Consider the following 17,425-nt stretch of genomic DNA (forward strand, 5'->3'; position numbering starts at 1 on the left):
TTGATGTAGTCGTGCCCATACCTGGTCTTTGGCACCTCCCTGTGTGTATAATTGGCTGCAATGCACATAATTACATATAGAATTAAGAATTGATAGAATCTCTACTATAATGTAACAAAAGTTGACAATACTGTAATATTCAAACGTAAATAAATAACTATAGTTCATTTACTTGTCCTCCTGTCCACTGAGTGTGAGGGATTTTGATTCACCAGCCTAGCCATTCACCTGTAGGCCTATTTGGCATGCACACAAAAACATTCACACAATAAATATTTTCCTTAAGACATAATACATTTTCTCATCTTATTGTATGGATCAACATTTCATTATAATGCACATTATTCAAAGTTGAAAAATTATAGTAGCATAGGCTAAACATGACAGCACATCACATACAGGATAACAATATGATACTTAATAGGCTAACCCAAAAGAGATAGTAAGATATATTAGTTTACTGAAGAGAAACAAACCTTCCCTTTACAGAATCTAAATATTTGTCAAACAAACTATATACACTACATTACCAAAAGTATGTGGACACCTGCTCGTCAAACATCTCACTCCTAAATAATGGGCATTAATATGGAGCTGGTCCACCCTTTGCTGCTATAACAGTCTCCACTTCTGGGAAGGCTTTCACTAGATGTTGGAACATTGCTGCGGGGACTTACTTCCATTTAGCCACAAGAGCATTAGTCAGGTGGAGCACTGATGTTGGGTGATTAGGCCTGGCTTGCAGTCGGCGTTCCAATTCATCCCAAAGGTGTTCGATGGGGTTCAGGTCAGGGCTCTGTGCAGGCTAGTCAAGTTCTTCCACACCGATCTCGACAAACCATTTCTGTATGGACCTCGCTTTGTGCACGGGGGCATTGTCATGCTGAAACAGGAAAGGTCCTTCCCCAAACGGTTGCCACATACAGTGGGGAGAACAAGTATTTGATACACTGACGATTTTGCAGGTTTTCCTACTTACAAAGCATGTAGAGGTCTGTAATATTTATCATAGGTACACTTCAACTGTGAGAGACGGAATCTAAAACAAAAATCCAGAAAATCACATTCTATGATTTTAAGTAATTAATTTGCATTTTATTGCATGACATAAGTATTTGATCACCTACCAACCAATAAGAATTCCGGCTCTCACAGACCTGTTAGTTTTTCTTTAAGAAACCCTCCTGTTCTCCACTCATTACCTGTATTAACTGCACCTGTTTGAACTCGTTACCTGTATAAAAGACACCTGTCCACACACTCAATCAAACAGACTCTAACCTCTCCACAATGGCCAAGACCAGAGAGCTGTGTAAGGACATCAGGGATTAAATTGTAGACCTGCACAAGGCTGGGATGGGCTACAGGACAATAGGCAAGCAGCTTGGTGAGAAGGCAACAACTGTTTGCGCAATTATTAGAAAATGGAAGAAGTTCAAGATGACGGTCAATCACCCTCGGTCTGGGGCTCCATGCAAGATCTCACCTCGTGGGGCATCAATGATCATGAGGAAGGTGAGGGATCAGCCCAGAACTACACGGCAGGACCTGGTCAATGACCTGAAGAGAGCTGGGACCACAGTCTCAAAGAAAACCATTAGTAACACACTACACCCTAACACTAAAAATCCTGCAGCGCACGCAAGGTCCCTCTGCTCAAGCCATGCATGTCCAGGCCCGTCTGAAGTTTGCCAATGACCATCTGGATGATCCAGAGGAGGAATGGGAGAAGGTCATGTGGTCTGATGAGACAAAAATAGAGCTTTTTGGTCTAAACTCCACTCGCCGTGTTTGGAGGAAGAAGAAGGATGAGTACAACCCCAAGAACACCATCCCAACCGTGAAGCATGGAGGTGGAAACATCATTCTTTGGGGATGCTTTTCTGCAAAGGGGACAGGACGACTGCACCGTATTGAGGGGGGGATGGATGGGGCCATGCCGCGAGATCTTGGCCAACAACCTCCTTCCCTCAGTAAGAGCATTGAAGATGGGTCGTGGCTCGGTCTTCCAGCATGACAACGACCCGAAACACACAGCCAGGGCAACTAAGGAGTGGCTCCGTAAGAAGCATCTCAAGGTCCTGGAGTGGCCTAGCCAGTCTCCAGACCTGAACCCAATAGAAAATCTTAGGAGGGATCTGAAAGTCCGTATTGCCCAGCGACAGCCCCGAAACCTGAAGGATCTGGAGAAGGTATGGAGGAGTGGGCCAAAATCCCTGCTGCAGTGTGTGCAAACCTGGTCAAGACCTACAGGAAACGTATGATCTCTGTAATTGCAAACAAAGGTTTCTGTACCAAATATTAAGTTCTGCTTTTCTGATGTATCAAATACTTATGTCATGCAATAAAATGCAAATTAATTACGTAAAAATCATACAATGTGATTTTCTGGATTTTTGTTTTAGATTCCGTCTCTCACAGATGAAGTGTACCTATGATAAAAATTACAGACCTCTACATGCTTTGTAAGTAGGAAAACCTGCAAAATCGGCAGTGTATCAAATACTTGTTCTCCCCACTGTAGTTGGAAGCACAGAATGTCATTGTATGCTGTAGTGTTAAGATTTCCCTTCACTGGAACTAAGGGGCCTAGCCCAAACCATGAAAAACAACCCTAGACCATTATTCCTCCTCCACCAAAATAATGACCAGCTCTGTATACCAGAGGGACATTTGAAGGAATTTGATGAAGACAACCACTGTGTTTGTCAAATTAAAACATTAAGGTATTAAAACAAATACACATGCACCATTGTTGTTAGTAATACAACATCTCAGTACTGCAGAGGACTCTCTTTTAGTAATAAAACATTTAAAACAGAAAGTGGAGTGGGTTGGCATAAAGCGCTCTGGGGAAAATACCTGAAAAGGTATCATACAACCACAAAGTGATTGATACTATGGCTTCAAACAACAAAAACAACCTGCACAAATTGATGGAGATATGTAAAGACGAGGTATGAATTGTGAGAAAGGGTAAGAATCTCTTGTTTTTGTCAATCACCAAATGTTCTGAGATACAAATATTGCCCTCAAATTTCTGAAGTACTGTAAGTTCATAAAGCACACAGCTCATCACATTATACAGTGAGCTCCAAAATTGTTGGGACAGTCACACATTTTTTGGTTGTTTTGGCTTTGTACTCCAGCACTTTGGATTTTTAAATGACACAATGACTATGAGGTTAAAGTGCAGACTGACTGTCAGCTTTAATTTGAGGGTATTCTCATCCATATCGGGTTAAAGCTGACAGTCTACACTTTAACCTTATAGTCATTATCTAATTTCAAATCCAAAGTGCTGGAGTACAGAGCCAAAATAACAAAATATGTCTCTGTGCCAATACTTTGTAGCTCACTGTACTTCATCTGATTGAATGCAAGTTACTATTTGCAATATTTGCCTGTTGTTTCCTTCATTATATATTTAATTAAAAACATCTCCAACCGTTCAAACATGTTTCTCTCTTCTTGGTCGTTTGTCTCAATGTAACAGATTTGGAGGCATGTACTGAGAGCCTTCAAACCCCATTTTTGTGGTCCTCACTTCCCCACCTGGAAGGAAGCAATAGAGATCAGAGCTCATGACACAAAACATTACTAATGACTAGGGCCAGGAGTTTTCCCTGGTCAGATCACATGGTCTGGAAAAACTCTTGGTCTTATGTTATAAATGCAATAACAGGTGTTCTTCCTTTCCTTTAAAGCCAGACTCAGTCCCAAATAAAATATCACATTTCTTTTTTTGATTAATATATCTCGAAATGGATAGATGAAAGCTTAAGTTGCCATTTGGGTCATTTCAAAGTGATAAATACGTTTTTATGAGTTATAAATACAGCAGTTTTGTTTACAAATTGCAGGTCAGATTTCTGTCAGGTAGCCTAGACTCTAGAGTATGTTATGACATCATGCCTGGGTTTGTTTTGCTGACGCAACGAAACAAAACATACAAAGTAAACAAAATGACGAAACTGACACAGAGTCTGGCTTTAAGAATGCCAACACCAATCTCACGTGTTCAATGTTTGACTTTCATGGCATCCAAATTAAAAGAAAAATCCCACATGTTGATCACACACATAATAACAATGTAATAACAATGTGAGCACTTCCAAATGCTTTCTTAATAAATATTGTGGTTACTGTCTTTCTCAGACTCAGACTTAACATCCTAAAACACTGGATTCTTTACAGTCTGTCTTTCTACTCCATCAACGGTGTGGTTTCTGGCAAGAAAACACACAACAGAAGAGTTGGACTTAATCATACATACACATGCAGGTAAGCACGCACGCGCACACACATCCCTGGTCTCCCTTCACACCCTCACAAGCTACAACAATCAAACAGTACAGGGATTTCCTAGTTTGTCTATTCTGGACCACAAACTGGCTCTAACAATCCTCAAGGTAAACAACATAGTAGATGGCAAAATTCCAGGTGAATGCCACTGTGCCTTACCCTAACACTTTGACTCATCTTTAGGACTGTTGGATCCGCTAGGTTCATCTGCTAATGAGAACAGAAGGATACACTTTTTCTAATGAGATCATTTCTAGTAACCCTCTAGATCACGTGTCAAACTCATTCCACAGAGTGCCGAGTGTCTGCGGGTTTTCACTCCTCCCTTGTACTTGATTGATGAATTAAGGTCACTAATTAGTACAGAACTCCTGGTTGTCTAGGTCTTAATAAAAATAAAAAAATAAAAAACTCAGACACTAAGCCCTTCATGGAATGAGTTTGACACCCCTGTTCTAGATGAACCCTCTATCCTTATAATACACAGTATAATGTTACAGGAATCAAATCATCCGGACAAATATGGTTGGAGTTCACTGTAACTGCCAGAGCACTCTGTTACCGGTTAAACTATCTGCTTAAGTTTCATACACACCTCCCTTCCCCTGCCCCTTTCCAGCTTTGTCTGCGTCGTCTTCCCCTGTTTTGGGGTTGGCCGTTTGCGGAACCTTAACCCCTGCAGAATCACACGTAGAAGGAAAACATTAACTACAGCCTCTCTCCTACTGCATCAAACACTGCTTAAAGCTACGATATGTCACTTTTTGGGCGACCCAGCCAAATTCACATAGAAATGTGAGTTATAGATCTTTCATTCCCGTTTTAAGCAAGTCTAAGAAGTGGTAAATCTGTTCTATTTCTATGCTTCCCATTTTGGTTTTGTACACCAGCTTCAAACAACTGAATATACAATATTTTTGGTTATGGAAAAATATATTTCACAGCGGTTTAGATGGTACAATGATTCTCTACACAATGACTGCTTGTTTTTTCACATAATCTGAAATTAGGCAAACTATTACAATTTTATCAACCAGGAAACTTAGTGATTTCTGTATATTACATCTTTAAAGAAGTTACTTCTACTTTATACAGTCTGAAATTAACTGGATGACTTGCCTGGGGCTTGCTGGACTACATCACTGCCTTTAGTTGAGGAGAAGAGAGAAAAGTTTACCTTAACATTCTCATACACAGACCATATTAGTATTTGTTGTGTTCACTTCTGGATGACAATGAAAAGGATGGTAAGTGGCAGAATTCCAGGTGAATGCCACTGTGTCTTACCCTCAGGCTTTGACTCATCTTTAGGACTGTTGGATCCGCTGGCTTCAGCTGCTAAGGAGAACAGAAGGGCAAACTTTCTCTAATCTGATCATTTGAAAGAAACACTCCTGTACTTATAATACACAGTAGATTATATCTTTTCAGCAGTGGTAGACGGGGGGCATTGCTACTAGTGTTAGCGCAATAACATGCTACAGTACATGACCAAAAGCATGTTCCTTAGATGGGGGGTTGGTTCTGTGGCTGTTGGACGTCCTGAGCCAGAGGTCACAGCGGGTCAAAGTAGGTCCCCACGTGTCGGACATACGCACCACCAACACAGGCTCTCCTCAGGGATGTGTTTGGTCCCCACTCCTGTACACCTTGTACACTAACAGCTGTACCTGTTCCCATCCTGACAGACACCTCATTAAGTTCACTGATGACACTGCCTTGATCAGCCTGATGACAAGGAACACCATGGCCCGGTCCTAAATGATTTTGTAGAGGGGTGTGACGGATCACACTTGGTCCTCAATACCAACAAGACCAAAGAGATGTGCATAGACTTCAGGAAGCGTACAACACCTACCTCTGCAACATCTATCAGAGGTCAGAACATATAGATTGTAGAGGAATAAAAAATATATGTGTGTCCTCTTGGACAATAAGCTTCAGTGGAGTAAATGTACAGACCTGATCTACAAAAAGAGTCAACAGAGACTGTACTTTCTCAAAAAGCTGGGATCTTTTAATGTTGACTGTACTATACTGACTGTTTTACAAATCTTTCATTGAGATTATTTTCACTTTTTGTATTGTTTGTTGGTTAGGCAATGCTAAACAGACAGGGCTGGATGAGATCTTTAAGGTCAGGGCCCTCCGCCAGGCTCACAAAATCATTTTAGACCCAAGCCACCCCCTGTACCCGGACTTTGAACTACTCCCCTCTGGGTGCAGGTATAGGGCACCCCTCGACAGGAAAAACAGAACTAGACATTAATTTGTGCCGGGTGTGATATCCCTCCTAAATAGCTTGGGCTAATGTTCCTATTGACCCAGTAAGGCCAGCAGGCTAATGTTCCTATTGACCCAGTAAGGCCAGCAGGTTAATGTTCCTATCCACCCAGTAAGGCCAGCAGGTTAATGTTCCTATCGACCCAGTATGGCCAGCAGGCTAATGTTCCTATTGACCCAGTAAGGCCAGCAGGCTAATGTTCCTATCGACCCAGTAAGGCCAGCAGGCTAATGTTCCTATCGACCCAGTAAGGCCAGCAGGCTAATGTTCCTATCGACCCAGTAAGGCCAGCAGGCTAATGTTCCTATCGACCCAGTAAGGCCAGCAGGCTAGTCTCTTTTTATTGGTATGTAACTGTTATGACAGTTGTATTGTCAATTTGTTTTGTATTTAAACACCACTTTAAATGTGTACATGACACTGCAACAAAACTTCCCCATGGGGACAATAAAGTCAGTAAAAGTAAATCTACCCTTTAACTTTGACTCATCTTTAGGACTGTTGGATCTGCTGGCTGGAACACACAACTTGTGTTACCTTCTGGTTGACATAGCAACTTCCTACTAAAAGTCATCAACAACAGAATTCAAATAAAATAGCAATCTATGTTATCGTGATATTCTGAGATATGCAGATAAGCATTTATGCTACTTCTGCTTTATGACGTCTTAAATTAGCTGGATGACTTGCCTGTGGTTTGGTTGTTTCCATCACCGGCATTAGCTGAAGAGAGAATAGATCAGTTTAGCATTCTCAAACATCTTTGTTGTGACAATATTGAATGATGATGGGAGAAGTCTGAAGATGTAACTTTTTGATTTGTAACAGGGATAGGCATCCCTGTTCCTGGAGTGCTGGAGGTACTGCAGGATTTTCTTCCAACTAGGCACCACACCAGACCAACTGAGCTAATTGATCAGTTCAGTGATTGCCTAAATTCAACACACCTGGTCTTCCAGGTCAGTTAAATCAAAAACATGAAGTGCCTGCAGAACTCCAGGACCAGGGTTGTCTACCCCTGCAATAGATGAATGCTTTAAGCATAAGCTCTAATTTAAGACATTATCAAGACACTTTCAATCAAATGAAATTCACATTGTGTAACATTTTGGTGAATCAGTGAGTATGAAGAGTTGAACCAGGAAGAGACAGAGAATCATCCTACCGTTTTTTTTCTTCCTCACCAACCAACCTGGGGAGTAAAAATACAAATATTTTATAACTTCTTAAAGTACAAGTCTGCATTAATATTCTGTCAGCTATTGAATATAACTTTACCCACAAATACATGCTTAAGCTGCAATAAGAAACCATTTCTGAGAGCACCAATAAACAAGCTGCATACAGTACCTGCACACCTGTAAAATAACATAGCCAGCGATTTCACATCTAATATCCATTGAACTCTAAACATATTTTTAGGTTACCACAAAGTGATTACGGTCCTTTTTGCTGATTAATTAATTAATTCAGATTAGGCTAATCCATACTCTGCGAGGTCCAAATTGGTGCCTCACTGTGACACATTATGAAGACTGTGCCCTACGGCAGGTGGTGCATCTAACCCCCTGTCTTGTCTGTAGCAGTAGCCTGAACACTACTGTAAATACAGGTAGAACAGGTATCCCCTTCAGGGGGTATAGCTCACTGTTGTTGCTGCTGTTATGTCAATATGTGCTTCAGAACTATGTACATGTGCAGTGCTCTGTTACTATGTATGTGCTGTTCTTACCTGTTAAGATGATGAAAACAAACGCTACGATGGCAGTGACCACAACAACAACAACATCTCTGATGGAAGGCTCTGAAATGAAAACACATTTAGTATTGATACTTTGACAGGAGTTGATCAGGTATTCAACATAGTGCAGCATTCAAAATGTCCTACAACACTAGCAGTGTTACTGACATATCAATACATATGACTGTAGCATACTTATGAGTGTCCACTAACCTGAGACAAACACCTCTACAACTGGCTCACTGACTTCCCCTTCCCCACTAACAGAGTTATTCAGCTTGCAGATGTACTTGTAACCATTGTTTGGTTTGCTAGTGTCGCTTTTAGAGATATTCAGCTGTTTGTCTAAGACCTCCCACTCCCCCTCTCCCACTTTCCAGCTGTAGGTGATGGGTTCAGCATCAGTGGTGTCGCCTTCACAGGACAGAATGCAGGAGGTTTTATCTGGGTTACAGGAAGAAGTGATTGTGGGTTTGGGGACTGCCTCTGTAAATAGAGGAAAGAAACAGGAATAATTTGGGAAAATGCTTCTGAGACACTGAATAACCTGCTGTTTCTACACAACCACACACACACATACACGCATGTATATACACACAGACGTATGCACACACACGGACGTATGCCCCCCACACACACACACACGGAAACACTTACTGATAACAGATAGTTTATATGTCTTGTCAAGCAGTTTGCTGTTGAACTCCACAGAAAAAACTCCACTGTCTGTTTTCGTCAAGCCACTGATTCTCAGCTCTCCAGTAGCCAGGTCCAGGGTTGTGCGCTCTTTGAAGGGAACATAAATGTCCAGACCAAAGTGATTGTCCCACTCTGTCACCTTGTTCTTCCCATGCTTCCATAGGATGCTTGTGATGGGGCCAAGCACTGTGGACTTGTCTGGCTTCAACACGAGCTCACCTCCCACTTTATGATAAAGATCTGGAAAAGCAGACATTTCATACATGTTTTAGAGTATCAATGTATCCAGGGTAACACATTATGGTTAGGGTATAAATATGTGGTCCTAACCCTATTGGTATTGAACTGACATTATCAACTTTTTACTTTTTATGTCTAGAATTCTGCTTGCTGGGCTTGAGCGGAGATTGATCTAGACTACACCACAGATGAAAATCTTTGTCTACACCCTGCCTCGGAGGCTGTCCACTATTATATCACCAGCTAGGTTTCCATCCTATTTGAAACAGATTTTCATGCAAATATTCAAAAATATGCATAAAACAATATGAACATTTTTCTACCAGAGATACAGTATGTTTCCATCAAACTGACTTTCTGCGGATAAAAGGCTGTGTGTGATGATGTAGTGCACATACAAATAACTTTATCCGTTAAATTCCCATGTACCGAATGAAACAATACGGTTTCCATCGCATTTTCAACTCTGCTGATGGTTTGTCACAAAAACTGTTGCATTATTTACATTTTAGTCATTTAGCAGACGCTCTTATCCAGCGCGACTTACAGTTAGTGAGTGCATACATTTTTCATACTGGCCCCCCGTGGGAATCGAACCCACAACCCTGGTGTTGCAAGCGCCATGCTCTACCAATTGAGTTACAGAAGGCCCATTATATAGCAAATCTGCCCAATCTGGTCTAGGCACATGCGCTCTAGCCAACAGCTCACAGCTATAGTGGGCGTAAACTATCTACATTATGAGATAATCAACGGCAGTCAAGCATTGATCATCATGTCACCAGAATGAGACCCTCGATATTTATTGGAAAGGAGCATCAAGATCACCCTGCACTTTCTCCACCCTGTGAAGTTCATAATAATTTATTTCATCTATAGCGAGAGAGCTCACTCTAGCCAAAATCTGTCCTGAATAAACCCAATATTTTTCTATGGGCATAATATGCCGACCTAAGCTTGTCGCCTGCATTCCCGCCTTTGGGACAAAGACTCCTATTGTTAGTGCGGAGACATGAGTATCTCGTCATTACAGTGCCTTGCAAAAGTATTTGTTTTTCCTATTTTGTTGCATTACAACCTGTCATTTAAATTGATTTTTATTCGGATTTCATGTAATGGACATACACAAAATAGTCCAAACTGGTGAAGTGATTTTTTTTTTAAAGCCCCTAAATAAGATCTGGTGCAACCAGTTACCTTCAGAAGTCACATAATTAGTTAAATAAAGTCCACCTGTGTACAAAGTGTCACATGATCCGTCACATGATCTCAGTATATATACACACCTGTTCTGAAAGGCCCCAGAGTCTGCAACACCACTAAGCAAGGGGCACCAACAAGCAAGCGGCACCATGAAGACCAAGGAGCTCTCCAAACAGGTCAGGGACAAAGTTGTGGAGAAGTACAGATCAGGGTTGGGTTATAAAAAAATATCAGAAACTTTGAACATCCCACGGAGCACCATTAAATCCATTATAAATTTTTTTAAAGAATATGGCACCACAACAAACCTGCCAAGAGAGGGCTGCCCACTAAAACTCATGGACCAGGCAAGGAGGGCATTAATCAGAGAGGCAACAAAGAGACCAAAGATAACCCTTAAGGAGTTGCAAAGCTCCACAGTGGAGATGGGAGTATCTGTCCATAGGACTACTTTAAGCCGTACACTCCACAGAGCTGGGCTTTACGGAAGAGTGGCCAGAAAAAAGCTGTTGCTTAAAGAAAGAAATATGCAAACACGTTTGGTGTTCACTTAAAAGCCATGTGGGAGACTCCCCAAACATATGGAAGAAGGTACTCTGGTCAGATGAGAATAGTTATGCACGCTCAAGTTTTCTGTTTTATTGTCTTATTTCTTCTTTGTTTCACAATAAAAAATATTTTGCGTCTTCAAAGTGGTAGGCATGTCGTGTAAATCAAATGATACAAACCCCCCAAAAATCAATTTTAATTCCAGGTTGTAAGGCAACAAAATAGGAAAAATGCCAAGGGGGGTGAAGACTTTCGCAAGCCACTGTATATACAGATCTCTGGTTTCAGCCACTTGCGAATTAGAAAGGAAAGTTGTCGGGTGCACAGTGCACTGTTCGGATGCTGGCATTCCCTAAAGTAAATTGATGTTTTGCCAAAAACAATATAATTACTCCTGTCTGAATAAAATAACTCAAAATACTTTACCAAAGAGCTTGACTTAGCCACAGAGGATCATTAGCTTCTTCAAAAAATATATCTGTGGATTGTTTCAAATCACAAGTGAATAGGCCTATGCCTACTTGGGAAGCCAGCAATTTGGGCAGCGCGCGTGGCAATAGGCCCAGCTGAATATTGAGTTGCGGCTGTCAGTGAAAAGCATCTAAAATGTGTAAAGATAATGTGTTTTGAGTATAATTTAAAATGTTGAGACAAGAAGAATGGGAGGGGTGTGTGGCGAATATATGGGCGTCTTTTTCCAGATTGTATTCACTCAGCTCTCCAGAATGTGCTCCACTGTCTCCTGCCAATGCGTGCACATCAATTGTTTCATTGTGTGAAATCTTTGCCCTTTGAATGTTTATTTTGATCAAATCCCCATTACATATTGTTATGATGTAATTTCACAGTGTGGTGGGAACCAGGTTAAATTTATGAGATAAGTGACTTGGTGCCACAGAGTCTGAATAACAAGGATTCCATTATGTCAAGGGAGCTTACTGGGGGTTTATCTTAGAATGATTGATATATATGATATACTGACTTGGAGTACAAGGTAATAACATCAAAGAAGGGAGTGCCCACTGAAGGTTAACAGATGTTGTTGAAGGAACGTGTAACTGAAAGTATATAAGTAAGAGATTTCCTTTGTTCAGTGAGTTCGACTGGCAAGAGGCGAAGCACGTGCCTTTTGTTATGCGAACCACGGTACCTATTAAATATTTGAATGAACTCTCCATCTAAGTGTTAAATATCTTCTTGCATCATGAATTACTTGATACCTGAGAAACTCATCATAACAGATTGGCGTCTAAACGAACAGGATGCAGTTCACTGCCGAACTAACAGGTAAGCAGACTTTCATGTCAAATTCTGCTTATCTGTGGTAAGGCTGAGCTGTAAGGAACATTTAAAATTCTATATTTTAAAAGGGGGAAGATGAGTGGTGTTGAGTTATGTAAGGGATGTAAGGAGAAAGATAAAATTAGACAATAACAGGGTGCTATGATTCTAAGCAGGATTTGTTCAGAGTAATGAATAGAAAACAACAGAGGAGAAGGAGAATGGGTTTAACAAGATTGGGTGTAGGGTCTTTTAATGGGTACGACATTATAGTAAGGTCAGAGGTTCGAGTCCTCAACATGATGAGATTATAAGGTGTACAACATTATAAAATAGGTTTGAGTCCTATAAAGTGACATAACCCATTATAAAGTAAGTACTGTGTTGAAGGAATAGACAATGTTCATAGGTTCAAGTCCTGTGATGAAAGAATAGACATTGTTGAAGTTTCAAGTCCTTGTAAGACATTATAAAATAGGTTTAAGTCCTTTGATATGAAAGATATCATAAAGTATTAGATGAAAAGAGGTTCAAGTCCTTGGTTGAAGGTTAACGTACTAGGTTTAAGGTTAGAGTCCTTTGTAAAAGCCTTATAGAGGAGAAGTACAAATTAATGAGGTTCAGCCTTATGAGAGGTAGAGTACCTGGGTGAAGAGAGAATTAGTCCTTTGTGAATTACTCAAAACGGCCAGGACAGGGAACAGATACAAGTGAGCCTGTTGAATCATAGCACCAAAGACAAAAGTGGCAAACTGAATTTTAATAGAGATCAATGTGGGGATTTCATTTAAGTATTTGATTACTAATATTGCATGAACTAATATAAGTAATGAATGGCCAGCTTAGTAGACCGGTAAATAAAAAAAAACTGTCACCATTAAGAGTAAATCAGAGCTTCATTTACCTCGAAGAGAGATACAGAAAGTGATGAAATTATTACAGACAAATCCGCATTTAGAACAAGTCTCTTGTAATAGTAATGTTAATCAGACAATGCGCGAATGGATGTTAAGTAAATTAGGATTTTTCTATGTGGGACAATATCTTGGTGATTTATCAGCATGGACAGATAATGAGTATCCTCAAGAAGGTGTTTTCAAAAGGGATACGTTTCAGATAGCGCGAAAATATATAATTGACAATATCGTCATAAGCAACACGAAATGGGATTTAGATGATATAAAAGAGGCGTATAAAGCATGCGATTTAATGAGTGCACGGTGGCCTGGGCATGTAATTAGTAAGGAGAAAAAAGTCAGCTAAGGAATTAAGCAACAGGGCAATGGAACAACATATGGGCTATCTTATGAACAAAGAGCAGAAAGTAATTTGAATCTGAAGGGTGCATAATAAGTTATAGAAATGGATATGATAATTTGATATAAGTTTGGATAAGAAGTTTCGATATAGAACAGAATTAGGTCATAGAATATCAAGGAGTGGTATGGAGATTGTGAGGTTATTTTAGAGAGTAGTGTAAAAGTCTGTATTTTCTGGGACAGGCAGGGCAGTATCCTGGAAATTACAGTCTGTTTTTTTGGGGTTCCGCTGGGAGCATGTTTGAAGAAGTTGATTAGTGTCGATTGAGAATTGGTTAAAAAAAACACAGAAGTATTCTTTGATGTGAGAACCAAGAAGTTTATAACGTTCTATATGGAGTTTGTGACGATGTGGAAATAGGATTAAGTTTATGTATGTATTAACTTGCTCACCCAAACGTAGATGTACGTCAGGGGTGGGAAGCGATAAATAAAAGTTTTCGATGTTGGTGCCGTTTATGGATCATGTGATAGAGATAAGGTTTAAGGAATAAACTGCCCATAAGGACTGGAATTTATAGACGTAACTTATAACATAGTACAAAGCCAATTTGGGGTTTCCATTAAATTAATTATCATTGTGGAGCTAAGGTGGTGAAGTGAAGGAATTTCATTATGGATCAGATGTTAAGACGAAAAACCATTGTAATTGGGATATTTGTGGGATTTCTGTTTCATTTCAATAGCATTGGGGTAATGGCATAGAGTAAACAAATCTGGGTTTCTGAGTGTAATTAAACTGTGGGTATGTGTTGCTTAGACAGATACTACAAAGTATTTGGTTTGGTAATGTAGAATGGAAGGTTTGTAGAGTGTTTGGTTCAAATGGAAAGACTCACTTATTTAACAGGAATAGTGAGACGATTTCGTGGTAGTCATTATTATAAAAAATTTTGCGTTGCCTAAGGGTTTGCTAGATTAGACGATTGAGAATGGTGACATAATGTGTATCAATAAATTGGATATTGATACTATGGATATAAATTCTATATATGCTTCTCAACTATAGGAAGTGTTTTGGTTTATTGCTTGTAGCCTACTTAGAAAGGACGGTTACCTAGACCTGCTGTATTCTAATAATGGAGGATTGGTGGTTTCACAAGAGCTGTGGCTATGATCTTAGTTGATAACAGGGGAAAATAAGGGTGTAGTGACGACGCACAGGGTAGCGAGTGTATTATCTTCATGGGAAGTGAAGCAAGGGAACTCAAAGAATAAAAGGAATATTAAACAAACATCAGGGATAATGAAGCAGTGTTGGAAGGAAGCAGAGTATGAGAGATAACATTGACTGAGGAATATAGCAACTTCTTGTTGAGGTCACTAAATAAATATTACTGACACAATATCGTAACGGATAAACTGAACCAAACATGAAGCTACTACAGCAATTGATTGTTAATATTGTTAAGTTAGTTTTTAAACCCTATGATAGAGGTAAATGCAGAACTATGTTTGAGAATGGGTTTTATTTGGTCTACTAGTAAGAATGGAAGAGTTTCAATGTTTTTGTCTGCGGGTGTTAGCCACTGGGGCTCGCTGAACGTGAGAGAGCTTTAAGTGTCATTATGGGTTACGTTTGGTGTACACAGATAAATGGTTGCTGAGGAGAAGGAAGTCAAAGAAGGGTGAATGTTACCAGTGTGGAAGGGCTAGCTAGTTAGTGGTGTGAACTAGTAGCATTTAGAGTGGTGACGTAACTTGATCTGCGACCTGGAAGTAGTTGTTTGCCTTGATTTGCAAGGACCGCGTTTTTTGTGGAGCGACGGGTAACGGTGCTTCAAGGGTAATTGTTGTCGATGTGTGCAGCGGGTCCCTGGTTCAAGCCCAGGTAGGGATGGAAGCAAAACTGTTACATTGATGCTATTGACCTAGATCATCTGAGTGAATTGATAACATTATAGGAAAGGGATTGTCTTACCGACACATGGCGGCATAGGATAACATAGTAATTAAAGTTGCATCACTGTAAATAGATGTTTTGGTTGTTTTGAATATAACTTAAAAATAATTTGTCATATGATTAGTACCGTTAGATGGAAAGTCAGCGATAAAGAAAAATAGATATTGTTGAGGGTTTTCTGTGTTAGAAGGATACAGTAAGTAGGTTAATTAGGAGATGAGAAATGTTGAATTGGATTGTTTGTAGTAGACTGGTATTAAAATAATTATTTCTAGTTATGTGAATGCAAATATGTTAGTAAGTAGTAGTGGTTTGTGGATAGAATTGACTAATGCCATGATTTAATAAACAGGTGAAAGAGAGTAGTGCTCGTTGGGGTATATCGAGATGTAAAGACGCATTGGGATAATGTGAAGCCGATGTCTGAATAGTTGAATATAAAACGTTCTTTGACAATTTTTAATTATTATTATTAAATTCTATAGTTTCTTTAGAAAACAATGAGTTATGCAGACAGTTCATTCATTCTAAACACGATAATCTGTTTCTGGTACGTTTTTACTATTAGGCTGATGGAGTAGTAAACATTATGTGTAAGTTCTGAAGTTATTAAACAATAGGTTGTTATTTTAAAACATCAATGCAACAAGTGGAGAAGATTACATGACCAAACAGGGGTTATAGGTATATTAGAAGGTGTAGTGAACTTAATGAAACATGGTTTTATCTGATGTCTTTTGAGTGGGAGTATTTTTTTCCAGGATTGATGGAAGTCACCTACAGTATATGTTAAGGAAAATAAATAATAATAATAATATGCCATTTAGCAGACGCTTTTATCCAAAGCGACTTACAGTCATGCGTGCATACATTTTTGTGTATGGGTGGTCCTGGGGATCGAACCCACTACCTTGGCGTTACAAGCGCCATGCTCTACCAGCTGAGCTACAGAGGAGGAGACAACGTCTAAAACTATTTTTTAATAGATACCTGGGATAAAATATCACGGCTTACTTATGCGGAGTAATTGATTATATTGGCGAATGAATTAAATATGACATTTAGAGGGGTGACAGGAACAATATAAGGGGGAAAATATATTTCCTATGTTGTTGATTAAGTAACGATACTAGGATAATTTGATATGGGATCAAAAGGAGCAGATTTTGGGTTTTGAATAATCATTGTGAGAATTACAGAGGATGAAGTCTGAAGGGTAATCAATTAAAAATACTCATTGTAAACTCAGAGAAACTTGAGTGGTTTTCATCTTTTGAGAGATGTTATGGAATCTTCTTTTGGAATAGTTATGAGGGATTAGATTAAAACAAACGACTATTGATGTAGGGTAGGAAATGGTATATGTGAATCATGTTTAGTGTGTAATTACCATTTTGGATTGCTGATTATAACTGAATGTTAATGAAATGTATACTTTCTCTTCCAGGAGAATGGAGATTTCCTTATCTCTCATTGGAATGTTTCCCAAGTCTGTGGGCTGGGGGGCGAAGTTAGTAATATTTGGCAGTCTTATTATTAGGTCGTAAAAGGGAGATACCAAATTAAATAAGGCCTGGCTATTTTTGTTTGTTGTTTTCCAATTGGGTTTTTTAAATAACCACACACAACCCACCTATTACAATGGTAATATAGAGATTTTATTTCGATTTTATGAGTTTTTCACGAGTTAGCGATGATAAGTCTTAAAGGGCACACACTGAATTGTATGTTTTGGTTTTCTGAGTAAGTTTTGGGTGCACACGTAATTTATTTTGAGAAGAAATGTCAGGAGGACTTACTGTATGCTTGGGAGAATGGAACATTTCTTTGAAGGGTTTGAATGACCTCTGAACTCTGTCCTGACTTTCTAGTGTGAATTGATCACCCACACTGGAAATCCT

General features: G+C 39.5%; 1 protein-coding gene across 1 annotated transcript in view; it reads right to left on the bottom strand.

Moving 5' to 3' along the window:
* Positions 1 to 3,484: 3,484 nt before the first annotated feature.
* Positions 3,485 to 17,425, bottom strand: part of LOC123481510 — a 57,467-nt gene continuing 43,526 nt past the window's right edge. Inside the window, exons 2-6 of the mRNA XM_045205836.1 lie at positions 8,988 to 9,269; positions 8,544 to 8,816; positions 5,593 to 5,643; positions 4,901 to 4,981; positions 3,485 to 3,555 (exon numbers count right to left, since the gene is read on the bottom strand). Coding sequence (XP_045061771.1) covers positions 3,485 to 3,555; positions 4,901 to 4,981; positions 5,593 to 5,643; positions 8,544 to 8,816; positions 8,988 to 9,269 — 758 coding nt within the window. The remainder of the gene's footprint in view (positions 3,556 to 4,900; positions 4,982 to 5,592; positions 5,644 to 8,543; positions 8,817 to 8,987; positions 9,270 to 17,425) is intronic.

This window comes from Coregonus clupeaformis, chromosome 20, assembly GCF_020615455.1.
Source record: "Coregonus clupeaformis isolate EN_2021a chromosome 20, ASM2061545v1, whole genome shotgun sequence".
NCBI classification, from domain to species: domain Eukaryota; kingdom Metazoa; phylum Chordata; class Actinopteri; order Salmoniformes; family Salmonidae; genus Coregonus; species Coregonus clupeaformis.